Source organism: Bos grunniens, chromosome 14 (assembly GCF_055505025.1).
Source record: "Bos grunniens cultivar Pamir isolate PY7600 chromosome 14, Bosgru_T2T1.0, whole genome shotgun sequence".
In the NCBI taxonomy this organism is placed as follows: Eukaryota; Metazoa; Chordata; class Mammalia; order Artiodactyla; family Bovidae; genus Bos; species Bos grunniens.
In genome coordinates, this window is record NC_141178.1 from 56,396,259 (window position 1) to 56,423,019 (window position 26,761).

General features: G+C 42.9%; 1 protein-coding gene across 4 annotated transcripts in view; it reads left to right on the plus strand.

Moving 5' to 3' along the window:
• CA8 (carbonic anhydrase 8 (inactive)) overlaps positions 1-26,761 on the plus strand; it is an 82,579-nt gene that overhangs the window by 33,234 nt on the left and 22,584 nt on the right. For all 4 annotated transcript variants that reach the window (XM_086336886.1, XM_086336887.1, XM_086336888.1 and 1 more), the window contains exons 4-7: positions 14,262-14,357; positions 19,444-19,506; positions 20,998-21,046; positions 21,741-21,853. In XM_086336886.1, coding sequence (XP_086193012.1) covers positions 14,262-14,357; positions 19,444-19,506; positions 20,998-21,046; positions 21,741-21,853 — 321 coding nt within the window. The remainder of the gene's footprint in view (positions 1-14,261; positions 14,358-19,443; positions 19,507-20,997; positions 21,047-21,740; positions 21,854-26,761) is intronic.

A 26,761-nucleotide genomic window follows, 5' to 3' on the forward strand; every position in this document is an offset into this window, starting at 1 on the left:
TCCCTGGGTTGGGAAGATCCCCTGGAGAAGGGAAAGGCTACCCATTCCAGTATTCTGGCCCAGAGAACTCCATGGACTGTACAGTCCATGGGATCTCAAAGAGTCGGACACGACTGAGTGACCTTCACTTTCATTTTTCATATTGTTGCAAAGTTTTATGTCTTTTGCATTATCTCATAGCCATGGAGTTAATGCAAGATTCAGTTTACTGCAGTCCTCAGGAAATTGTGGGGACTGTGTTAACACTTTTGAAGGTTGTCCATGTGCCAGGCATATGCCATATCTTATTTAATCATTAAAACATCTCTTAGAGGTAGATGTTATGTCTGTTTTTCAGCTGAATAATCAGGTCAAGAGGCATTAAATAAGCTGCCCAAGGTTACATTGGGAATGGCTGAGCCGTGGACCAACTACCGTTGTTTTCTGTATACAGTCTGTGCTTTCTCATATTTCTAATGAAATGGTCCTGATTTTTGCTCTAGATAATTGCCATTCAGAAAGTGAAAGCCTCTGAGTATGCTGTGTTCACAGATGAGTACCTTTTCAGGTACAGTGAGGAGTAAAATGGATTTTCTTTAACATTTTCAGATATATGCATTTTATTATAAATTGTAATCTTTTGAATATTGTAACTGGATTTAAAAAAAGCTTCCTGAAAATTAGATTATCAGACAGTGGACTGGGGTATGTAAAGTTTGAGGGTGAAAATTGGCAATGGTATTTCTCAAAGAAATGAAATAGTTCTGAATTTTAAATCCAATTAAAGTCACTTTTTATGCATTCTTACTACTAAAAAGAGCTTATTTCTGTAATTTTTATCATCAACTCACCTGAAACAGTTAATACATGATAAACCAAATTTGCCACACTTTTCCAAGATTATAGAAAGACATATTCTTTTAGTGCAAAGAGTTTGGACTGTTCCCAAAGAGTTTGGACAGGGAAACATCTCGGATGAACTTTCCTACTCAGGCAACATGACAGAACTGCAAGGTGAAGTCTTTAGTGAATTTGAAAAGCCAGCTTCAGAGGCAAAGAGGCAAGCTAGCTAAGAGACCTGGGCCATAATTCTAGCAATGGTCATGGATGTCTAAAGAAAGGAGTTGCTCCTAGGAAGAAGCTGGGTGGTTGGACCTGGGAGACTGTAAGGAGATGGAAAATGTCCAGACGTAATTCTTGGTTGTTTGTAAGGCAAGAGATGGACAGAAGAGTTTTCTGACTTGAGTCTGCTAACTGAGTTGGGAGCAGAGGGAGACAGAGGTCTGAGGGGTGGTGGAGGAACTTCAGTTATGAAATGCTGACTATAAAGTATCTCAGTAGGCAGTTAAGTAGCAGGATCTAGACTTGGGGTGGAGATTTTGGTTAAAGATGTTGACCTTGAAATCGTGGGCATCTAGATGACAAGTGAAGCCATAGGGTCACCCAGCAAGAATATTCTCAGTGAGAAGAGAAGAGGTGAAAGGATGGAGCCCTAATAGTGTCACCCCTCTGGGTGGTGGAGAGGGGTGTCAAGAGAAGGAAACCAGGAAAGAAAGCCAAGATGAAGCTGGGGTTGAGGAGAAGGAAACCTGCAGAGTGTGATGCACCGAGTACATAGAAAGGGGTGGTTCGAGAAGATCAGGAGGGTCTCAGATGCTCCAGGGCAGTCAGGTCAGCCCAAGCCCGATGTGTGAGGTAGAAGAGAGTCCGCATGGACTCAGGGAGAGCAGTGGCACTAAAGTGACAGGATGAGAGATGGATTTCGGTGGATCATGGGGGAAGTGGCGATGTGGAGAATAGAGAAGTTTTTGAAAAAATCTGCTGTGAAGAGAAAGTAGTAGGAAGGGATGTGAGGTCAAGGAAGTGTTTTTTTTTTTTTTTAAGATGAGAAAAATCTGCACATATTTAAGTGATGATGACAAAGGAGCTAATAGAGAGGGAGGCTTGAGGCCAAAGACTCAAGGTCCATGGAGGGGGCGGGGAAGAACAGAGCAGAGGCAGATGTTGAGTAGGCCATGAGACCAGAGGAAGGAGACAGGGTGGAGAGGGAGCTGGAGGGAGATGTGGAGGCAGGAGGGGGGCCCTGGCAGGAAGGAGAGAGAGACGGTTCCTTTCGGATGATTTAATTTTCACTTCCAGGCAGGAGACTTTGGTGTTTGAATATTAATGGTGCTCACGAGGATGTAGGGCTGAATCCTCCTTGGTGCCATGGTTTTGAAATTTGGGAATTTAAGCACCTTTGGGCAGGACGCCGAGTTTCTGTTTTTTCATAGCTCCCTCCTCCCTGCTCCATTCCATCTTTTCCCCATTTATCAGCCTGCTTCCTGGAGGCCTTTGAATTGCTGACTGACTTTGGTGACCTGCTTTTCTATAAAGCATTATTAATTATCGTTAAACCTTAAGAAAGTAAATAGTGAGTTCAGGCAGTATAAAGAGAAAATAACCAAACGGAAGGTAGATAAGCACATCTTCCTTTTCAAAGACCGAGCTGTTTAAATACAGCCCTGCCCACCTTTCCACTGGCAGCTCCTCCTTCTCCCTCTGCTAATTGGCTCTCTCCAGCACATACCTGATACTCACCAGCAACTTTCCAAATGAGGTTCCTTGTTCCTGTAATGGCTTTATACGTGAGGTAGTCTGATCCCTCTTTTACAGCTGAGACCCCAGGGCTTAGGTAATTTTTGCAGGAGCTCATAGTGAGAAAGAGTGTTCATTCATACTGAGTGTGCGCTTGGCACCTTGTGCCCTTGGCAGTGGGCACAGCCTGGCTGGATTCTAGCTGCTTCCTGGGTAGTACACTCTCCATTCTTCCTTCCTGGTTTTTCTTGTCTCTACAGAGAACATTGTTTGTCGTTCCTCCATGTGTCTTGTGAATAATCATGCTGTGAGTTCCACTCTGATCAGTCTTCTCTTTGGAGGAAAGAGCTGGCGTAGAGGTGGTGGAGCCACCTGGGCCCGGCTCTGGCTCTGTCACTTGTCAGCTGTGCAGCCCCAGGCAGGCTACTCCCTCCTCTGTACCTCCATTCCCTTCTCATTCAGGTGTGGTGTTGGCAGCAGTCATAGCATCTACCATGGTGGAGATAAAAAGCAGAGACATTGCTTTGCCAACAAGGGTCAGTATAGTCAAAGCTATGGTTTTTCCAGTAGTCATGTATGAATGTGAGAGTTGGACCATAAAGAAGGCTGAGCACCAAAGAACTGATGCTTTTGAACTGTGGTGTTGGAGAAGACTCTTGAGAGTCCCTTGGATAGCAAGGAGATCAAACCAGTCAATCATAAAGGAAATCCACGCTGAATATTCATTGGAAGGACTGATGCTGAAGCTGAAGCTTCATTACTTTGGCCACCTGATGTGAAAAACTGATTCACTGGAAAAGACTCTGATGCTGTGAAAGGGGATGACAGAGGACGAGGTGGTACTTAGTGGACATGAGTTTGAGCAAGCTCCAGGAGATGGTGAAGGACAGGGAAGGCTGGCATGCTGTAGTCCGTGGGATTGCAAGGGGTCGGACACGACTGAGTGACTGAACAACAACAACAACTGATGGAGATGATCATGGGGGCTGAGCAAGGTGATGTTTGCAGGGAAGGTGCCTAGCAGAGCAGATAGCACCAGTGCTCATTAAATAAACTGTTGTTGTTGTTTAGTTGCTAAATCGTGTCTGACTCTTTGAGACCCCATGGACTGTAGCCTACCAGGCTGTTCTGTCCATGGGATTTCCCAGGCAGGAATACTGGAGTGGGTTGCCATTTCTTTCTCTATGAGATATTCCTGACTTAGGGATCAAACCCAGTTCTCTTGCATCTCCTGCATTGGCAGGTGGGTTCTTTACCACTGAGCCACCTGGGAAGCCCCATAAAGTAAATACATATCCTCAGAGCATCCTCTGCCACTTACGGGCACAGGTACCCTTTCTGCTCATCTTTTTCTTCTGATGAGCTGTCAATTGCATAGTTTTATTTATTCACATCCTGGCTTCTTGTATAAAACTATTTGAGGTCTTTGTATTTCCAATGTTGAAAGCAGAGTACACGAAAATCCTTGATGTTACTGGTGCTCAGTAAATGTTTTAATAAATGCCATGGTTATTTCAGAGCTCTGTTGTCAAATGTGGTTTTCATTTGGGGGCAGAGGGGCTCGGATGACAGATGCAGTCTCTACATGACTTACATTCTATAATGCCAAGAGCCTTTGACATGGTCTCTTTACATTCTTTGCTTTATAGAATGACACATGAAATGCAGAGAATTTAAGTTACAGCCGCTTAATTGCAGCCATAACTCGAAAATAAGACAGAGGATATTTCTTGGAAAACCAAGAAACCAATGTCAATGAATCATGTTAATTGCTTCTGATCTTACATTAAATATAAAATATTTCAAAATGATGTATTTTTTTCTTTGATTCACATGACTGCTCCAGTGAGCCTTTCCCAACCTTTCACAGTGAATTGCTTTAAGTCAGCTTCTTTTTTTGCAGGGGAAAGAGTCATAACCACTCAAAGCTATAGTTTTTCCAGTAGTCATGTACGGATATGAGAGTTGGACAAAAAAGTAGGCTGAGCACCGAAGAACTGATACTTTCAAATTGTGATGTTGGAGAAGACTCTTGAGAGTCCCCTGGACTGCAAGGAGATCAAACCAGTCAATTCTAAAGGGAATCAACCCTAAATATTCATTGGAAGGACTATTCCTGAAACTGAAGCTCCAGTACTTTGACCATGTTTTTTTGAAGAGCTAACTCATTGGAAAAGACCCTGATGCTGGGAAGGATTGAGGGCAGGAGGAGAAGGAGGTGACAGAGGATGAAATTGTTGGATGGCATCACGGACTTAATGGACTTGAGTTTGAACCAACTCCAGGAGGTGGTGAAGGACAGGGAAGACTGGCGTGCTGAAGCCCATGGGGTTGCAAAGGGTCAGACACAACGTAGCAACTGAACAGCAACACCAGCCACACTACAATGCTCTGCTCCTAAGAGGGCAGCCAAATCAAAGTAAACAAAAGGAGATAAGCATTCAAAGAGGAAATCATTCTGCTTTGGAAAAAATCTTTTCATAAATTGCACGGAAGTAATGCTTTTCTTTTTTTAACATTAAAATAATTGAAATATAGTTGATTTACGAGTGCCATTTCAGACTGAGGTTTCTGAACCCTAAGAACATATAAATAGCTTTTGGTATTAATATATTAATAGATGAATTTGCTCTGAAATGTTCCAACACAGCCTCCTATTTCTCTTTTAATGATATCAGAAAGTATATAATTAAATTTAGGCAAACATAACAAGTAGGTGACAGAGATAGAACTTCAGATAATTTATTTTCCATTTCTTGCTTTACGTGCTTTGTCGCTATTCTGTCTACACCTTGAATGTCCTTCTCTGAATAATAACACTGTAATATATTGACAATGACATCTTAAGTGCCGGCACACCTGAAAATAATATACACTAAATCTCAATTTATCTACAGATGGATGACTGCACCGTATAATTAGGAGTGGCTCTGGAGGGAGGAGGTGCTTTCTTTGCTGTTTTTCAGTTATTCAGAGCTCTCATTTTGTTATTCAGACATTTCACTTTGTCTTCTTTCTTTATTAAAATTCCAAATTTTAAAAATACTTATATTTATTTATTTAGCTGTGCCAGGTCTTCGTTGTGGCATGTGGGATCTAGTTCTCTGACAAGGGATTGAACCTGGGCACCCTCCATTGGGAGTGTGGAGTCCTAGCCAGTGGACCGCCAAGGGAAGTTGGTGGGAAACAGTTTGACTAAAGATGTAACTTTCAGTTCTTCCCTAAATCTAGACTCATCCCTCTTTTGGGCAGTGGTTTAGGGTGGAAGCTCCAGTTCTCCCTTCCCCTTTGTATCTGGTGATTCATATTTGTCTTCATCTCCATCATCCCTATCTCTGATCTGTCTACCAGATGCCTGTTAGGGAGTGGGGGCAGATTTTGGGTAAGTGGCATGACAGTGAGGCCAGCATTCCAAGTGAGTGGAACAGAAGTGGAATGGGGAGGGTGTCATGAGGGATCAGGAGTCACACTTGATTTGAATACTTGGAGGATAGTTATAATAGGATGGGGAAGGATAGGGTTAGAGAAATTTAAGTCCTGTATGGGTAGGCTTCCCTGATAGCTCAGATCGTAAAGAATCTGCCTGTGATATAGGAGACCTGGGTTCGATCCTTGGGTTGGGAAGATGCCCTGGAGAAAGGAATGGCAACCCACTCTAGTTTTCTTGCCTGGAGAATCCCATGGACAGAGGACCCTGGCTGGCTACAGTCTATCGGGTCACAAAGAGTCATACACAACTGAATGACTAACACTTTCACACTTACACTTTCATGGGTAGGAAATGAGGAAAGTAGATATTTTGAACAGAGAAATATGATGAGAGTGGTGTCAGAGACTGGTTGAACTTTTAAAAAAAATATTCACTTAAAATATTGTAATTTATTTATTTGGCTATGCCGATTGAGCTTTGAAATGCATTTGTGTTAGGGGTCAAGAGAGCCCTGGTGAGTTGAAGATAAAACAGTAGAGGTCCCCGGGCATTGGGAGCTCCATGGAGGAAACAGCAACAGGGACTGGATGTCAGTTTTGGAAATGCTCAGCTTGAGGAGACATGGAGCCATTGTAAAGGAAAACTGCATCAGGCATTGAAGGTAGAAGACGTGAACCTGTATGAATACAGGGCCGGGAGAGGAACATGTGAGTCATAATTGCCTTTTCAGTTTTTACTGCTTTTTCCATTCCTCACGATTTACTCTTTTGTACTTTAATGCTGGCATGTTATTTATGTTAATAATAAACCTCATTTATCTTGAAGATAGCTTTCTGTTAAGCTGCCACGAACTCTTCAAACTTATTTTTCTTGGTGACAAATAAATGATGATAAGGCTATGGCCTGTCACAGTTTCCTAACTTTGGACAAGTTTATCCATTGCTGTGAGTTAAGTACATTAAGATGAACGTTTCACAGATTCTAATGGCCTAGTGGCATCATCAAGGCAGGAAATTTGAATTTGTGAGCTCTTTAGCAGAAGAGCAGACAGAGTTCCTCTAAAACAGTTAAACGAAGCTTTACAGTTTTTATCCTAGGTCAGATTTTTTAAATAGGAAGGGATGAGGGTCATGATGCTGAGAAAATAACAATAGGTTTTTGTTTGTCTTTTTTTTTTTTGGCTGTGCTGGCCCTTTCCTTGTGGACTTTCTCCAGTTGCAGCATGTGGGCCTCTTTTGTGGAGCATGAATTTAGTTGCATTTGGGATCTTAGTTCCCCGCCCAGGGATCAGACCTGTGTCCCTGCATTGGAAGGCGAGTTCTTAACCACTTGACCACCAGGGAAGTCCCTCAGTTGACTGATTTAAACCCTATCAGAGCTAAAAATATTGAATACCTTCATAGCTACATCTAGACTGGTACTTGACCAAGCAACTGGGCACCAGAGCCATGGTGTCACACAAAGTTAACCATCAGATACCCTTAGAAGGGGCTTCCCAGGTGATTCTAGTGGTAAAAAGCACCAATGAAGGAGACATATAAGAGATACGGGTTCAGTCCCTGGGTTGGGAAGATCCCCTGGAGGAGGGCATAGCAACCCACTCCAGTATTCTTGCCTGGAGAATCCCATGGACAGAGGAGCCTGTCGGGCTGCAGTCCACAGGGTCACAAAGAGTCAGACACAATTGAAGCAACTTAGCACAAAGGATGCACCCTTAGAATAATTTTCTGTCGGAACTTTTGTTGTAGCCACCTAGCTTATCTTCCCACCTCCCATGCCAAATACTTCCATCTATCCCTATTCTGCTAAGAAGACCTTTGAAGGAAAGATGTCAGTGTGGGGGAGTTTGGTTCTAAGCAGCATAAGTAATAATCATAGTCACTGCAATAATATATTGCTTTAACATTTCCCAAAGCACAGTTTTGATTAATCTTTAAACCTCTGTGCTATCTGAAGCCCTCTAACTTTCCAGCCCCATTACCCCCAAAGTGCTCTCAGTTCATCACAGGCACTGAAGCACAGTGACTTTGCTCTGTGAAACTGAACCAACACTAATATAAGGCAGAACAGAAGATGAATACTTACCAACCCTGGATACTCACTGGAAGGACTGATGCTGAAGCTGAAGCTCCAGTACTTTGGCCACCTGATGCGAAGAGCTGACTCATTGGAAAAGATGCTGATGCTGGACAAGATTGAGGGCAGGGGGAGCAGGGGGTGACAGAGGATGAGATGGCTGGATGGCATCACTGATTCAATGGATATGAACTTGGGCAAACTCTGGAAGATGGTAAGGGACAGAGAGGCCTGGCATGCTGCAGTTCATGGGGTCACAAAGAGTTGGATGCAACTGAGCAACTGAACAGCAACAAGAGGATAGGAATGAAGAAGGGGCCCTGGGAGATGATGAGTTGATGTGAGTAGTTCAAGATTTTCAGATCTGGAAAAACTTCATTAAGCTGGGGAGGAAGGAAAGGGGAAAATAGGCCATGTTGGGGCTAAATTGGATCTTCTCTCCCCACCCTGCATCCCTCCATCCCTTGCCAACCAGTTCATGTGTTCAAGTCTTAGCTCCTGATATAGCAGAGTGTGATTGTATTTGCAGACAGGATCTCTACAGAGGTTATTAGACTAAAATGAGGTCATTGGGGCAGGCCCTAGTCCAGTGTAACTGGTGTCATTACACGAAGAGGGAATCTGGCCACAGACATGCACAGAAGAAAGACCATGTGAGGTCACAGGGGGAAGGTGGGTGTTTGCAAGACCAAGGAGAGAGGCTTCAGGAGAAACCAACCCTGCCCACACCGTGAGCTTGGACATCAAGCCTCCAGAACTCTGAGAAAATAGATTTGGTGGTTAAGCCACTTAGTCTGCGGTCCTTTGTTATGGCAGCAAACTTACACAGGTTGGAGTGAGGCAGGGCTCAGGGAACACAGAGGGAGCTAAAGCCGAGAGGTGGCAAAAATGTAGAGTGTGTGATTGATGAGGACTGAGCATTTAAGTCAGCAGTAATAGTTAAACTGGTTTTCAGAATGTGCTGGAAATTTTCCTGGTACTTCAATTAACTATCTTCTAGTTTTGTGGAAAGGGGATCTCTGATTATGTTTTGTTTGGTCTTAATGAGGCAAAGCCATAAAGAGTCCACCTGCCAATGCAGGAGATGCTGGTTCAAACCCTGGGTTGGGAAGATACTCTGGAGAAGGAAATGGTAACCTACTCCAGTATTCTTGCCTGGAAAATCCCATGGACAGAGGAGCCTGGTGGGCTATAGCCCATGGAGTCGCAAAGAATCAGACACAGCTGAGCAACGAAACAACAAGAGAAAGCACCTCCACGAGAAGAGAGTTTCTCATAAATCCCAGACCAGAGCTTTGTTTCTAAAGCTTGGGTTCCTTGTGGACTGTGAAGGAAGACTCTGTTTTGCTCCTTAACTACCATCCCGTCTCCAGTCATTATTTAAGATCCAGATGGTAGGATGAAAGCCAGGTGGCAGAGATTCTCTTGCTGTTTTCGTTCTCTGTTATTTTACTGCTCACATGAAGGTCATAGCAATCTTCTGTTATCCTTTTTAGCTTGGGTTGGTGAAAGTGCCGGCATTTCCCTTAATTTTTCTTTTCTTTCTTTCTCTTCCTTTCTTCTTTTTTCCATACTCTGCAGCTTGGAGTATCTTAGTTCCCTGACCAGGGATTGAGCCCACTCTTGGCAGTGAAAGTGTGGAGTTCTAACCACTGAACTGCTAGGAAGTTCCCTCTTTCTTTCTATAATAGATTGTATTTTTTTTTAGAACAGTTTTAGATTTACAGGAAAATTATGAAAATAGTACAGAAAATTCTATAAAATTGGGCTTCCCAGGTGGCGCTAGTAGTAAAAGAGTGACCATGCAGGAGACAGAAGAGATGTGGGTTCAGTACTTGGGTTGGAAAGATCCCCTGGCGAAAGAAATGACAGCCCACTCCAGTATTCTTGCCTGGGACATCCCATGGACAGAGGAGTCTGGTGGGCTACAGTCCATGGGGTTGCAAAGAGTTGGGCACATGACTGAGCGACAGAAAGTTCATATCTAACTCAGATCCAGTTTCCCATGTTTTTAACATCTTGGTATGGCACATTGGTCGTAATTCGTTGTCCAGTCTTGATATGCTAAGTCCTTGTTTTATTGTTTCCTTCGTTTTCACCTAAAGTCCCTTTTCTGTTACAAGACCTCATCTGTAGCACCACATTACATTTACATTCTCCTGTTTCCCTGGATTCCTCTTGGCTGTGACATTTTCTCAGGCTATTTTTTTGTTTGTGATGACCTTGACAGTTTTGAGACATACTGGTCAGATATTTTGTAGAATATCCCTCTGTTAAGATTTGTCCGATGTTTTCTTCATGGTTACACTGGGGTTATGGGTTACTGGGAGGAAGAACATAGAGATAAAATGTCGTATTCATCATTCATGTCCAGGGTGCCTGTGTCAGCATATCTGATGACTTCTCATGTTGGTCTGCTCACCTGGCCCAGGTGGCATTGGCCATGTTTCTCCACTGTCAGGTATCCTGTACCATACTCTTTGAAATAAAATCACCATGAGCAGCACACACTCAAGGAGTGGGGACCCTCCATTTTTTAAACACAAAAACATGTGAAGTAGTTTTGGAAGAACGGGTGTGAGTGATGGGATGTTACTGAATTAGGAGGAGCGCCAAAGGAACAGAAAGGAAAACAGAAGAACTGAAAGCAGCCAACCTCAAAACATGCGTTTTTAGTTTGTTTCAGAAAAAAATACTCCTTACTGTTACCATAAGAAATAAGAAAATCATTTATTTGAACTTTGTAATTTGTGAAATCAAGATAGATTTCAACCTTGGCCTTTTTTTCTTGTTGATTTTAATTATGGCAAACAGTTCTTATCTGTTCCACTGTACACTTATCTGTACCACTGGGACGCCAAAGATACTGTTGCAGCCAGAAATGGAAAGATTAAGTTGGTCTGTCTTTCCTTATTAATTGAAGAGTTATAGAACATTGCTTTCTTAAAGGCAGTGCCTTGACAGTTACATTTACTGGGCAGTCCAAGTTCAGTGCAAAGAAACAGAGGAAAACAATAGAATAAGAAAGACTAGAGATCTCTTCAAGAAAATTAGAGATACCAAGGGAGCATTTCATGCAAAGATGAATACAATAAAGGATAGAAACAGTATGGACCTAACAGAAGCAGAATATATTAAGAAGAGGTAGCAAGAATACACAGAATAGCTGTACAAAAAAGATCTTAATGACCCAGTAACCACAACTGTGTGATCACTCACCTAGAGCCAGACATCTTGGAGTGCAAAGTCAAGTGGGCCTTAGGAAGCATCACTATGAACAAAACTAGTGGAGGTGATGGAATTCCAGCTGAGCTATTTCAAATCCTAGAAGATGATGCTGTAAAAGTGCTTCACTCAATATGCCAACAAATTTGAAAAACTCAGCAGTGGCCACAGGACTGGAAAAGGTGTTTTAATTCCAATCCCAAAGAAAAGCAGTGCCAAAGAATGTTCAAACTACCACACAGTTGCACTCATTTCATATGCTAGCAAAGTAACGTTCAAAATTCTTCAAGCTAGGCTTCAATAGTACGTGAGCTGAGAACTTCCAGATGTTCAAGCTGGATTTAGAAAAGGATTTAGAAGCAGAGATCAAATTGCCAACATCCATTGGATCATAGAAAAAGCAAGACAATTCCAGAAAAAACATCTACTTCTGCTTCATTGACTACGCTAAAGCCTTTGACTACGTGGATCACAACAAACTGGAAAATTCTTAAAGTGATGGGAATACCAGACCATCTCACCTGCCTCCTGAGAAACTCAGATGCAGGTCAAGAAGCAACAGTTAGAACCGGACGTGGATCAACAGGCTGGTTCCAAATAGGAAAAGGAGTACGTCAGGGCTGTATATTGTCACCCTACTTATTTACCTTCTATGCAGAGTACATCATGCGAAATGCCAGGCTGGATGAAGCACATGCTGGAATCAGGATTGCCGGGAGAAATACCAATAACCTCAGATATGCAGAGGACACCACCCTTGTGGCAGAAAGCGAAGAAAAACTAAAGAGCCTCCTGATGAATGTGAAAGAGGAGAGTGAAAAAGCTGGCTTAAAACTCAGCATTCAGAAAACTAAGATCATGGCATCTGGTTCCATCACTTCATGGCAAATAGATAAGGAAACAGTGGAAACAGTGACAGACTTTATTTTCTTGGGCTCCAAAATCACTGCAGATGGTGACTGCAGCCATGAAATTAAAAGACGCTTACTCCTTGGAAGGAAAGTTATGACCAACCTAGACAGCATATTCAAAAGCAGAGACATTACTTTGCCAACAAAGGTCCGTTTAGTCAAGGCTATGGTTTTTCCAGTGGTCATGTATGGATGTGAGAGTTGGACCATAAAGAAGACTGAGTGCCGAAGAATTGATGCTTTTGAACTGTGGTGTTGGAAAAGACTCTTGAGAATCCCTTGGACTGTGAGGAGATCCAACCAGTCCATCCTAAAGGAGATCAGTCCTGAGTGTTCATTGAAAGGACTGATGCTGAAGCTGAAGCTGCTATACTTTGGCCTGCTGTGTAGAGCTGACTCATTAGGAAAAACCCTGATTCTGGGGAAGATTGAGGGTGGGAGGAGAAGGGGACAACAGAGGATGAGTTGGTTGGATGGCATCACAGACTCGACGGACATGAGTTTGAGCAAGCTCTGGGAGATGGTGAAGGACAGGGAAGCCTGGCGTGCTGCAGTCCATGGTGTTGTAGAGTCAGACACGACTGAGCGACTGAACAACAACAGCCAAGTTCATGAGAGCTTTTCATAGCCTGACCTGTCCTAGGTTCTTGTTTTTGTTGTTCAGTCACCAAATTGTGTCTGACTCTTTTCGACCCCATGGACTGCAACATATCTTTCTCCTCTGTCCTCCATTATCTCCCGGAGTCTGCTCAGATTCACGTCCATTGAGTCCGTGATGCTATCTAACCATCTCATCCTCTGCCGCTGCCATCTCCTGTTGCCTTCAGTCTTTGCCAACATCAGGGTCTTTTCCAATGAATGGACTCTTCACATCAAGTGGACAAGATATTGGAGCTTCACCTTCAGCATCAGTCCTTCCGATGAATATTCAGGGTTGATTTCCTTTAAGAATGACTGGTTTGATCTTGCAGTCCAAGAACTCTGAAGAGTCTTGTCCTGGGTTATTTCTATAAAATCATAGACAGAGGGCCTCATTACTTCCCTCTAGTGGTCAGCTTTATAATTTTGAATTCTAGCTGGGAAAATAAGAGAAGCTTCAAATTTAGAGCGATCTTCCTTGATAATTTTCCTTCATATTTTAATATGGACGCTAAAAGGACAAGGTGTCTGAATTTTAGTGTGTCTTTTTGGATGAATTCTTAAATGAGGCAGTGTTTTCAGGAGGTAAGTAATTATAACTTGATTAAAATGTAAAGCGATGATTAGTATTCTCGGCAGAAGGTTTGCCTAACTACTGTTATACTGAGAACCTCAGCGGCCATTTGATTTTAACCAGGGAGTTGAATTTGGCTTCTTTTAAGTGTTTTATCAGCCCTGTAGAAGCAAGTGCGTATTCTAGATAAACCTGGAAACCACAGAGCTCTATAGGGCTAAGAGTGAGAGAGTCCTCTAGAGTATTGTTTGACATTCCTTCACAGATAAAATTTTATCTGCAGTGCAGGAAATGCCCTTTTTTAAAAAAGAGCTCCACATTGGCATTCATTACTTTACCATGCTTTAAAAAATGATGCAGTGCTTTTCATAGGATGCTATCTCTTCATATTCTTAGAAAGTTGAACTAATTTACAGAATGTGAGACTGGCTTTGTGTCATTCTTGATGGAGATGGTGGGTGACACAGTCCTGGAGTGTATAGGTACAAATCCTTTCAATGAGTTCTTTGTGACCAGACCTGGAGTTTCATTTCAGGAAGAGCCAGAGGGGATGTCTCTAAGGAAGGCAACGAAATCAATTTGAAATCTGCAAGTCCCCTCAGATGTGCTCCTGATCAGGACAGAAGCAGAACTTGAGAGGCACTGAGCCCTGCTTCTGTTGAGAAGTAAGAAGGAAGGAATTCACACAGAGAACCAGGATTCAACCAGTCATCTCTTTGTATCTGTCTGTAATGCTGTTGTTGCATACCATACCATATGGATAGGGTCAAGGAGAAGTTGATATATCTTTGTTTTCCTAAACAGAAGTGCCTTTAGTAACGAGGTTGCCTCTCTGTCATTGCTCATCCAGCTCCACCTGATCCACTGGAACTCCACCTTGTTTGGCAGTATTGATGAGGCTGTGGGGAAGCCCCATGGAATCGCTATCATCGCTTTGTTTGTCCAGGTAAACGGTCTCCTGTTAAGATTACTACATTGTTCAGAGATGCTTCTTTTCTAATTCATTGTGCAGAAGGTTTTTTGTTCTCTCTCAGTTTTACTACTTAGAAGGGACATTAAGTGCTTATACAGAGAACATTGATAGTTTAAAAATAGAAAACTTGGGGCTTCCCTGGTAACTCAATGGTAAAGCATTTGCTTCCCAATACAGGAGACATAGGTCAATCCCTGGTCCCGGAAGATCCCATCTGCCTCAGACCATCTAAGCCCGTGTGCCACAACTATTGAGGCTATGCTCTAGGGCCTGGGAACAGCAACTTTTGAGCCCATGTGCTGCAACTACTGAAGCCCGAGGGCCTTATAGCCTGTGCTCTGTAAGAGAAGCCATGCCACGGCAGTGAGAGGCCTGGGGACCACAGCTTGAAGGTAGCCCCCACTCAGAGTAACTAGCGAAATCTGTGCAAAGACCCAGCACGGCCAAAAATAAAGAAATAAAATAAAAAAAAAGAAAAAGAAAAAGAAAATGTGGTCTCTGTGGATCAAGTTCAGCCATATTCACTGGTAGAAAATGGTTCAGTGTGTTATCAGAAATTTTTTTCAGAATGGCATTCAGAGTCATTGGAGAAATGAATGAGAAAATGTCTCCTAAAGGCAGAGTTCATTTTATTAATGAAAAAGAGTTTCAGGAAATGTTTTTGGACCCTGCCTCACTGCAAAATCTAAGAAAAGTCCATAGTATAATCGTGCAGTAGATTCCTTTAGCTATTTGTTATGAGTAATTTTTTTTCTAAGATGATTGGAAGAGCCTTGTAGAAAAACATGGATGAAATAAGACTGACAAAAACCTTGGTGGATATAGAGTTTAGATATGAACTCTTTGGTGGGCAAAGAACATTATATGCATTGAGTGAAATATACTCCTGGAGGAGGAAATGACAACCCACTCCAGTATCCTTGTCCGGAGAATCCCATGGACAGAGGAGCCTGGTGGGCTACAGTCCACGGGGTCGCAAAGAGTTGGACACAACTGAACATCTAACATACTTACAGTAAAATGTACAAATTGGACCGTATGCTTTCAAAGGTAAGATTTTAGTTTTTCAGGTGACTCTTTTAAACTTTGTCGTATCGTCTTCTTGATGCAATAAAAGATTTAGAGCTGAAAGAGACCCTGGAGGGGGTTCCCAGGTGGCTCAGTGGTAAAGAATCCTCCTGCCAATGCAGGGCATGAAGGAAGATCCATATTATCTATGTGACGATGCCTTTCTCAGGAAAGAGCAATATCACAGAAACTGAGCACAGATGTTCACGGAGGAAAGAAGGGCTGATCCTGAGTGTCAGCCGAGGCAGAGAGGAAAGGACCACATCTGGGCCTTGCACTTAGGTCAGAGGCTGGGAAAGCGGAGGGGAGGTCCAGGCAGTGAGGATGGACTTGGCTTTCAAGAAACTTGACTCAAAGACAGAAGGGGTGATAACTAGCGATGATGTGCCCAGCTAGGTTCAGTTTGTTTCGTTTTGAGATCCAAGGTGGGCCTGTGTTTTTATTCTGAGCAAAAAGAGCTGGTGCAGGACTTCCCTGGTGGTCCAGTGACTGAGACTCTGCACTCCCAGTGCAGGGGGTCCGAGTTTGATCCCAGGTTGGGCAACTAGATGCCGCATGCTGCAACTGAGAGTTTGCTTCCTGAAAAAAAAAAGATCCCTCATGCCACAGTGAAGATTGAAGATCCTTCCTATCCCAACTAAGACCCAGTGTAGACAAATAAATAATTACATATAAAAAAAAAAACTAGTGCAGATGTAGTTTGAAAATACTGCAGGAAAGGAGATGATTGATGTAGAAGAGCCCCAGAGGAAGTGGGGGGTGTCAGATGAGAGTTATATGGATGCACTGACCCCGGACAGGAAGGGCCCACCCTTTCTCCAAAACAGAGGGCTAGGAGGAAAGGGTGGGCACCAATGGCAAGCACGTTTAGGTGAAGAAAGACAGGAAATTAGGGGAGTTCATGCCTGATGACCTGTATTATCTCCCAGACACGCACAGCAAAATTATTTATAGAGCAGAGGAAATGTGGGTGTGGGATTGAGTTTTGAAATAGCTCAGGAGGTGAATGACAACAGACTTGACTGTCAGGGTGGGAGACCAACTTGAAATTGAACATCACAGATAGTCTAGGACAGCAGACAGTGGGCTAGTCTCTTCATCCACTGTGAGGTGCAGAGAATTCTAGCAAATTAATTGTGGCATCGATGGGTTGCAGAGCAGTTGATTTAGGAGGGCAGAGGGACTAGAGGATGGAGAGATGTCTTCCAGGGTAGGCAGGAAAGGAAAGAGACAGAGCCAAGAGGGACCCCAGGGCTTGACTCCTTGTGATCAGTGAATAGGAAGAAAGAGAAGAGAGGAGAGGGATGGATGGGTGGGCAGGTACAGTCAGAGGGGATGGTCTGTGGAGTTGTGGGTGTCAGAGTGGAAACAAATCCAGGGCACATTCTCAGGATTGGTTGACAGAGGTGGGATGGAGCTGAGGGACATGGAGTGAGGGGTCAAGAGAGAGGCCAGGGAGGGCATAGGTCACACCCAGGGATGCTGAAGTCCTCTGGGGTGACTGCAGGAGGGAACGACCATTGGTTGTTACCAGTGGATCAGTGAGTGATAGTGGAGCCAGGATAGTATGGGAGGAGGGCAGTCCACTCAGAGGGGGCTGGCCTTGGGCTTGTGAAACAGAAGACCCATCAGAAGGTAACAGCCAGGCACTGGCCAGAGCTCTTAATCTCATCTTTGAGGGAGGCTGCACAGTGTCCACTCATAAGGCTTGGAGTGAAGACCTTGAGCAGATCCAAGGGGTTCACAGAGACCAGGAGGTGTCAGGGAGCTTGTCAAAGATGTGGCATCGTCCCATTCCAGAGGGTGTGGTGGGAAGTGAGGGGATTAGCCGTAGAAGTTGAAAAATTCAGGGCTTTGCAGGGCTGAGGTTCTCGGAGAGGAAACTGACCGGAGGGCTGGCATTCTGGGCAGTGGTGAAAGGTGGCGAAGGGCAGAGGTCAGAAGTTACCTAGTTGCGGGTGGACTCTTGGCCCCAGGTTGCGTTGTCACCCACACTGTTGTAGGATTTTAGGGACTGGGCTGTGCAGAGCATCATCTATATTTTCTTTTTGGTGGCTGTAACCTCTTCAGGCAGGACTTTGACAAAGAATGGAAGGAACGAGATGGAGCGATAGCTGGAATTGGCTGCAAAATATAGTTATGTCCACAAAGTATAGAACCTTTATAGATAGAAAGAGGCAGTAATAGTTATTAAATGCTGTATTTGATGCTGTGTGGCATTCTGAGTAAGAGTGATCTGGGTAATAATCACTGAGTTTCGATGCACCCTGCCCTATTCTAAGGTTTTTGTTTGACTGAGTCTTTTTTTCAACTCCGTCACTTTAGTCCTCCCTGCTGTATAGAGAAGAAAGCTGAAGGACAGAGAGGTTAGGTAAACTTGCTCAAGACTGAAAAGTGAGTCAAGGTCGGAACCCAGCATCCAATGCAAGTGACCTTGTTCCTGGGCCACTAAACTGTGTGGCCTCACAGTGTTCAGACGTGGGCTGTTCAGAGAATTATGCTCTGATCAGAGATGCGTGAAGTGACGACAAAGCCCACCTGTGGGTGTAAGCATCCAAATACTACATTTTGCTTAAACCAGTACAACAGAAAGTGGAAGTGTTAGTTGCTCAGTCATGTCTGACTCCTTGCAACCCCATGGACTGTAGCCTGCCAGGCGTCTCTGTCCATGGAATTTTCCAGGCAAGAATACTGGAGTGGGTAGGCATTTCCTTCTCTAGGTGATCTTCCTGATCTAGGGATTGAACCTGGGTCTCCCACAATGCAGGCAGATTCTTTACTGTCTGAGCCACCAATACAGCAAAGGAGTCTGTTTTTCCCTGAAAGTGGGGTGCAGGCATCTGCCTACAGGTCCACACTTTGACACCAAGGAGTACATTTTGCCTAAGATACACACACACACACACACACACACAGAGTAACTTAAGAGAATTCATTTTTTATTTCTAGAGCCTATCTCAGGAATTGCAAACACTTGGAAAATATAATCTTGATTATTTGGAACTCATTGGCCTGTGTTAGGTTGTATGAGTTTCCTGTCGCACCTCTTTCCTTTGATCCCCTTTGACCTAGTGTTTTTCCAAGTTGGTTCACAATGGAGAGAAGCCGGGCGAGTGGACATGGTGACAGCTCTTGTAGGTCCTTGTGGATCATTCTCCAAAAATTTATGTGCAAAAGAAAAAGCAAACCATAACAGGGATTGTTTATCTGACATAAGTGGTCTCTGTTGTGACTGCCTTCCATTAGCATGGACAGAAACTGTTGAAACTTGACTGAAAAGTAGAAATGAGATTACACTTATAATTTTTAAAGTTAGAGTCAAGAATACCTCACATCATATTCTTTTTAAAATCTCAAATTCCTTGGGACATTTTATGCACTGAAAATATGTAATGATATATAATGCTTTAAAATAGAAAGCTACAAACAGCATATTGTTATTTATTTAAGAATAAATAGGAGATTACAGAGTTATGTCCAATGATAAGAAATAAGTGTCTCAATTTCAGTGACTTTAGCATATGAAATCACATACTTATTTTTTGGAGTTAATAAAAAATTTTCAACATGAATACAGTCATTATAATAATGATCTAGAAATGCTAAAAGTAAAAATAGAAGGCTTTGGGCGTGTGTGAATAGTTCTAATTTAGAAATATCCTCAAAACTTTTATGTTACAGTGTTATGTGATTAGATATATATATAAACATAAATATGTTAATAAATATATAAATATAAATGTGTAGGACAGTGGGTAAAATCTATACCTAGCAAGGTAAATTTAGAATAGATTCTTGGAAATGCCCAGGAACATATCTAATACTTTCTTGTACTTTAATTGCCTTTAGTAGATGTTGACCTATTTATTAAGAAGTAAGTCTTGTATTCCCAAGAAGGACTTTCAGGTGAACTTGAACTTCACTTCAGTTGGTTATTTTACTTACGTATTTAAATGCTTAGTAGCTATGGTTTATACTTTATACGTTGCAGATCGGAAAAGAGCACGTGGGCCTGAAGGCTGTGACTGAAATCCTCCAGGATATTCAGTATAAGGTAAGTCATTCTCTAAAAGAAAATAAAAATACTGGTTAGGTAAGAGCCTTCCATGTCTATCCTCAGGCTTGGAGATTCCCTAAAAGGACTCAGACAAGCCGTTAGTCTCCTGGTTGTGGTTTATTCCAGTGGAGGAATACAGATCAAAAAAAGTCAGCACAGTGAAAAGGTGGGTGGGGCGCAGTCCTGGAGAAACCAGGTACAAGCTCTCAGACGTGCCCTCCCAGTCGAGGTGCCTGGGGGCACAGCTGATTCTCCCAGCAGTGATGGCACAGCACTTGTGAAGCGCTGCTAGTCAGGGAAGTTTACCCGAGCCTTGGTGTCCAGGGATTTTATTGGGGGTCAGTTATGCCTGGGCAGTGCCTCAGGGACTGACCTCAGCTATGCTGACTCCAGCCCTCCAGCCCCCACCCTGAGCAAAACCAGGCTTCCACCATAAATTACTTTGTTGGGATAAACTTATCTGGTCCAACTGGTACAGCCTGCCCAAGGCCTCAGGCACACAGAGCCACTCTTATCAGGAGGCTTATTCCAAGGACTCAGAGACGATCTCCCAGGAGGCAGCCAAGGGCTAGGCTTGAAGACAGGACTTTTGGGGGGAATTGTTTAGGATTTGAGCAACCCAGGCCTCCTGTGTACATCTTTCTGCCCTCTGGATATAGGGAGGTAGTATAAATGAAAGAAATAAAAATTGTGGCGACCACACTTCAGAGTATTTATGTGAAAAGAGAAGCAACACAAGCTCACATAAGTCATAAGTGATACCTCCCTGAGAAGGTGACTTAAGGTTGATTTGCCCCAGTGGCTCAGCAGATAAAGAGTCTGCAGTACAGGAGACACAGGAGACCCAGGAGACCCAGGTTCGATCCTGGGTCAGGAAAATCTGGAGAAGGAAATGGCGACCCACTCCGGTATTCTGGAGTCCATGGGGTTGCAAAGAGTCGAACACGACTAAGCAACTGAGCATGTACCTACTGTGCTGCCAAGAAGGTTAGAAACTGAGAGCAGAGTTTCAGGAGGAAAGTCATTTCTAAAGACTCCCTGGGTCAAGGCCCACATCTCTACTCCAGGAGCAGGAAAGGCAGTGATGAGGGGCAGACAGACACTGGACGGACAATTTTAAGTTTCACACCAGGAATTATAGGGAAATTCCTGAGCTGTGGCCATAGCAAAAATAGTTACAGACTCAGAGCAGGAACGTCCTGTTGGAACCAAGCCGTGTCACTCCAGTGAGAAGACAGATTGACACACCCACAAACCTGTGGGGTCTGGCATTCAGAAAAGACTTCAGGGCTTTCGCTGGCGGGTTCAGTGATTAAGGATCCATGCTTCCACCGCAAGGGGCATGGGTTTGATCTCTGGTCAGGGAAGTAAGATCCCACATGTACAGTGTGGCCAAAAAGAAAAGACTTCAACCTCGATTTTTAGTGCTTATAAATGTTCTTATTCTAAAATTTTGTGTTAACGTGGGGTACATTTTCTTTTTTTCAGGGGAAGTCCAAAACAATACCCTGCTTTAATCCTAACACTTTATTACCAGGTAAGCATTTATTGGGTTGCATAGGGTGAATTTTAACTGTGGCTGTGACTGCATTGTTTTTCTCAGAATATACACAACTGTGTCTTACGAGTTAGTAAGCTTTCTTTATAATTAATGTTCTTTGTAGTTGTTACCAGTTTCAGATTGTTCTAAACTTGGGAGTAAACTTTTTGAGATAATAAACATTTTACCACTGAGCTTCCCTGGTGGCTCAGACAGTAAAGAATCCACCTGCAGTGCAGGAGATGAAGGTTTGATCCTTGAGTCGGAAAGAGCCCCTGGAGAAGGGAATGGCAACCCACTCCAGTATTCTTGCCAGTATTCTGTCCAGCCTGGTGGGCTACAGTCCATGAGGTCGTAAAGAGTTGGACACAATTGAGCACACACACACACACACACCTGGTATAGTATATCAAGTGTTTATATATCTAGTTTATATAACCATATTTAAATATGTATAGGAATTCATTGATACAAAATCACTATAAATAATAGAGGATACATCATGTTCTCCATTGATTGTTTTCTTCATATGATTAGTTTTAAAATATATATGTGAGGCTTCAGTTTAAAAATGACATCTTTCTGAGACATGTTATCTGGATGGTTTGTAAGTTTGAAAATGATTGTTGGACTCTTCCAAATTATTTTTCATTAACTCATCTTTCCGTGATTGGTCCATGTGGTGGCACAGATCCCTTGCTGCGTGATTACTGGGTCTATGAAGGCTCTCTCACCATCCCGCCCTGCAGCGAAGGTGTGACCTGGATATTATTCCGATACCCTCTGACAATATCCCAGCTACAGGTGAGAGGAGGGCTTTAACCTTCCAGGACGAAGTTTTGCATTAAAGGGTAAATTTTCTCTCTGTAAAAGGGAAATGTCTGTTTCATGTTCTTGCTCCTTTCGGCTCAATTAGATCAGTCACATCTCTTCAGATAAAGTTAAATGTCTCGAGCCAGTAAAAGCAGTTGAAAGGTTAAGGATGAACAAAACCCAGCTCCCATTTACCATCTGTACTTTAAAAGTCAGTTTTTATAGAGTAAATAGAAGTCAGTGAAATACCCAAACTATTCATTAGTCTAGTTACTGTTTCATGTGGGATTTCTCAGGTATTGGAGAGGAGAAAGTTCTTGGAGGTGAGGTGAGAACACTGGTTATTTCTGTAACTCACACTCGGGCTTTGTAATAGCTCTTTCTTGGCTTGTACAGGAAAATTCTGTATGGAGAGGGTGGGGGACCTAGAAAGAATGCCCTGTAAAGTTCTGGATTGTTCTCTAGCCACTTTTGGTCTGCTGTCCCCCACCTTGGGTTCAGCATAGGTGCTCTAGATGCTAATGCAGCGTGTGAGGCACCAAGGTGAATTGTCACTGGGATGTCACTGGTGGGGCAGGATGCATGCTCACTACAATGTGTTTCAACATTGATTTTGACGTTATTAGTATCATAATATTTGATACTAAATGTACCATTTGTTAATGCTAAGAAGACAGCATTATTAATGATCACTCTCAAAGACTTAGGCAATATGCTAAATAAATAAGCCAAGTTTCCTTTAGAAATTCTTTGCAAACTATTATACCCCTTATATTTTATAACAAGTTCAAGTTTATTCACTATTCAGAAAAGCTTTCTTTTGTTTGTCCTTAAATCTTTAAAACACCTCTTTGAGCTCTGAACAATTTCTTCTTCTTTCTCTTTTTCTGAGGATTGACTTTAAAAGATACCCATTCAGCATCTTCATTGTTTCATTGTTTTAGAAGCTTTGATCACACCACTTTTGGGCCTTCCTGGTTTTCATATGACAAATCCCAATTCCTTTATCTGGTCAGTCTTTTTTTTTTCTTATGAGAAACTATTCCTGAGTGCCAACCAGACACAGAGGATCCAGAGATTAAAACACAGTGTTTATTCTTAAAAAGTTCACTGTGGAGTTGAGGAGGCACATGTTCATACAGGCAACTGTGTTGTGTCATGAGTAAGGTGCTCTGGAAACACACAGGGCAAAAACCCAGCTCAGACTGGAAGGTCCAGGGAATAACTCCTGAAAAATATTAGGAGTGAGTCTGTTAAAGGAGAGGCAAGAAATTAGAAATTTGAGTTGAATGTTAAGAATAGAGGTTTGGACTAAAGAGATATAGACGAAATTTAACAGCAAAGATGGTAGCTGCTGTAACAGATATACCCCAAAGCTTCAGTGACTGGGGACTTCCCTGGTGGTCCAGTGGTCAGGACTTTGCATTCCAATGCAGGGAATGTGGGTTCTCTCCCTGGTTGGAGAGCTAAGATCCCACATGTTTCAGGGCCCAAAAAACCAAAGCATAAAACAGAAGCAATATTGTAATAAATTCAATAAAGATTTTAAAAATGGTCCACATCACAAAAATCTTAAAAAATTTTCAATGACTTATCACAGTAAGAATTTATTTTTTTTTTTACACTCTTAAAATCTAACAGATGTATTTTTTCTTCACAGTCAAGGCTTTTCTCTGTGTAGCCACTCAGGAAATGGGGTTGCAAGACACTCTGCCATCTTTAATACCTCTCTTCTCTTAGGTGTGGGAATATAGTGAGCAGGAGGGGAAAACATGTGGAGGATCTGAAGGGAGACTGCTTTCTAAAGAGTAGACTGAGAAATGGAGAACACCATTTATGCTTCCATTCTATTGGCTGGAACTTAACCCACGGCCACACCTGGTTGTAGGGGAAGCTGAGAAGTGAATTCTAGCTTCGTGTCCAGGAAATAGAAATGAATTTGATGATCTGTTCAGCTCAAGTTGAGAAAGACAAGAGAGCCCAGCTGAATGCAAAACCTCAGTGCAGATGGAGGAGACAGGGAGTCAAGGGCTTGCCCATGGGCCTTGGGGACAGCCAGGAGGGAGTGATGTCCTGGGATCCAGGACAGGAGAGAGGATTTCCAAGTTGTGGAGAAGGGAGGTAAACAGTGACAGATGCTACAGAGAGTCTAAATAAGATGCGTGCATCTCATGCAGGTAGAAAATACAGTAAGTGCCCTACATACGAAGCTTTAGGTTGTGAACTTTCAAGATGCGAACGAGGTACTGCACTGTAAGGTTAAAAATGTTTTCTTTCTTGTGTTTGTTTATGTATTATTTCTGTGAAAAGTATAGACCTATTATAGAGCAGTACTATGTAGCCAGTTGTATTAGTTGGGTATACCTGGGCTAACTTTGTAGGACTTACAAACAAACTGGACTTCCCAACATGCTCTTGGAACAGAACTCTTTCCTATGTAGGGAACTTACTGTAACTATGCTTTATAAACATATGCCCAGGAGGCCACTGCTTGATTCTCACTCTTCACTTCTCTTTTTAAAGTTAATTCCATTTATGTATTTTATTATTTTGTCTGTGATGGGTCTCTGTTGCTATACATGGGCTTTCTCTAGTTGCAGTGCAAGGGTTTCCCATTGCAATGGCATCTTTTGTTGCAGAGCACAGGCTCTAGGGGGCTCGGGTTTCAATAGTTACTGCATGTGGAGAAGAAGCCAGTAGTTCTGGTTCTTGGGCTCTAGAGTTGAGGCACTGTAGTCATGGCTCATGGATTTAGTTGCCTTTTGGCATGTGGGATTTTCCCGGACCAGGGATAAAACCCACATCCCCTGCATTGGCAGGCGGATTCTTACCCACAGCCAGGGAAATCTTCACGCTTGACTCTTGTTTCTTGCCCCAGTGTGTTCACTGGTGGATCTTGGTGCTTCTCTGTTGCTGAGCTTTGGCTTCTGTTCTCCAGTATCATTCCTCCACCATCCCTTTCTTTATGCTGTTCTGGCTGCTCTAGGTCCACACCCCAGCCCATCCAGCCAGTTTGCCATGGAGAAAGCCTTCATCTCTTTTCAGAGTTGCCATCATGCAAGAAAAGATTCATGAACAAGGAATGTCATTGCCAGTTAACTGAATCATTAACTGAAGTGAGATGTTTCTGTGGAGCACTGAGCTGAATGGGACCCGGGATAAGAGTTTCAACTGTGTTAGTCACAGCGGAGGGGTCAGACTGGCAGAGGAAACAGAAGCAGCTCAGGGTCTGCAGTCACATTTGTTCAGCAGTTTAGGGGCAATTTTCTAAAAATAGGTCAAATCTTTAATGAAAAATAAACTTTTCCTCTGTAACCACAGTAAATGTCTATTTATTGAAAGTCAATTTGAATGAACCTGGCTGAGCCACAGAAAATTCTCAGTTCCACTTAGAATTCCACAAAGGATTCTCTCGCTAGCACAGTATTGGGGATGTTAACCAATAGTCTGTAATGTGATGATTTACTTCCATGTCATCCAGTAAATTATGCAACAACCCAGAGGCAACTCATCATGCCTTTTGGTCTTGCAGGCTTCAAAGGGAGCCATCCCCCTGAGCGAGGTCAGTGACAAAGTCTAACCTTAACTCACTAAGTCGTGCTCCTCAATTACTGGGAAATAAGCTGTGTCTTCCTCAAAGGGAGCCAAAGCCAAAGGAATGTGTATTTGAAGGAATAATTTCAACTGCTCTTGGAAATGGATAACTTTCCAGTTTCTTTTCAAGAAAAGAAGATGTAGGTGCTGTTAGTGCAGAACTCCGTTGCAGCATCTGTTCAGAGAGCAGGAGTGTGGAAATGGACACACACACACTCACATGTACATTAAATTGCAATTTAGAGTGATTTAGGGGAAAAAATGATAATCTTAGGAGAAAATGAATCAGTTTGTCCTTGATTTGAATGTTTCACTGTTGCTGCTCATATAGTTCCAGAGAAAGCAGAGTCCAAAATAGAGAAGGTCCAGAGAGGCAGCAAAAATGAGAGGAACTAAGGGTAAAGGTGTGATTCTAGAATCAAAACCAAGAATTGAGAAGCCTCACCTTGTTGGGCTTGAAGAGGAGGAGAGAAACATAGAGACTGAGGCAGAGAGAGGATTGATATAGAAAATAACAAAAAGAATAGCAAATGGCAGGTGGATGGCTACTAAGTTGATTTTTTGAGAAACAAAGCTTTGTATTGAAGAAATAATGTGTCCTCTTATAGGGGTAACATATGTTACTAAGTAGCTGGGTGTTATGGGCTTCCCTGGTGGCTCAAACTTAAAGAATCTACCTGCCAATGCAGGAGATGCGAGTTCCATCCTCTGCCTGCTAGTCCAGGAGGAGGAGTTGGTACCTATAGTGTAGTATTGACAGCTGAGCCCAGCGTGAACCATTTACATCTTCCTGAGCACTAGAATCCTAGTGTCTGGGACTGGGAGCCCCTGGTTGGTCGGTTGACTTTTTCGTGTTGTTCTGGTTAGCAGACTGTATGCTACGGGAAGAAACCCACACAACTGGATGGATTTGGATAAGTGTAATTTAAAACATTTAAAAAAGTGATCTGTAACTATTGTCACTGGCTTGTCAGTGACAACGCAGGAGATGTGGGTTCGATCTCAGGGTTGGGAAGATCCTCTGGAGAAAGAAATGGCAACCCACTCCACTATAGTCCATGGGGTTGCAAAGAGTCGGACATGACTTAGCGAGTAAACAACAGCAGCAATTCATGTATTGTTATGAATTTCCTGGTGATAAAGGAAAATAAGATGAGAACAGGGACTTTTATGTGTTAGTTTTCTTTTAACATGATGACACATGAGATGTAAATCAAAACAAGTCTATTACAAAATGTGTGTAGGACCCCTGGAACTACTAAAAGCAATGTGTGCCAAACTTCAGACCCTAGAAATTAGCCTGTT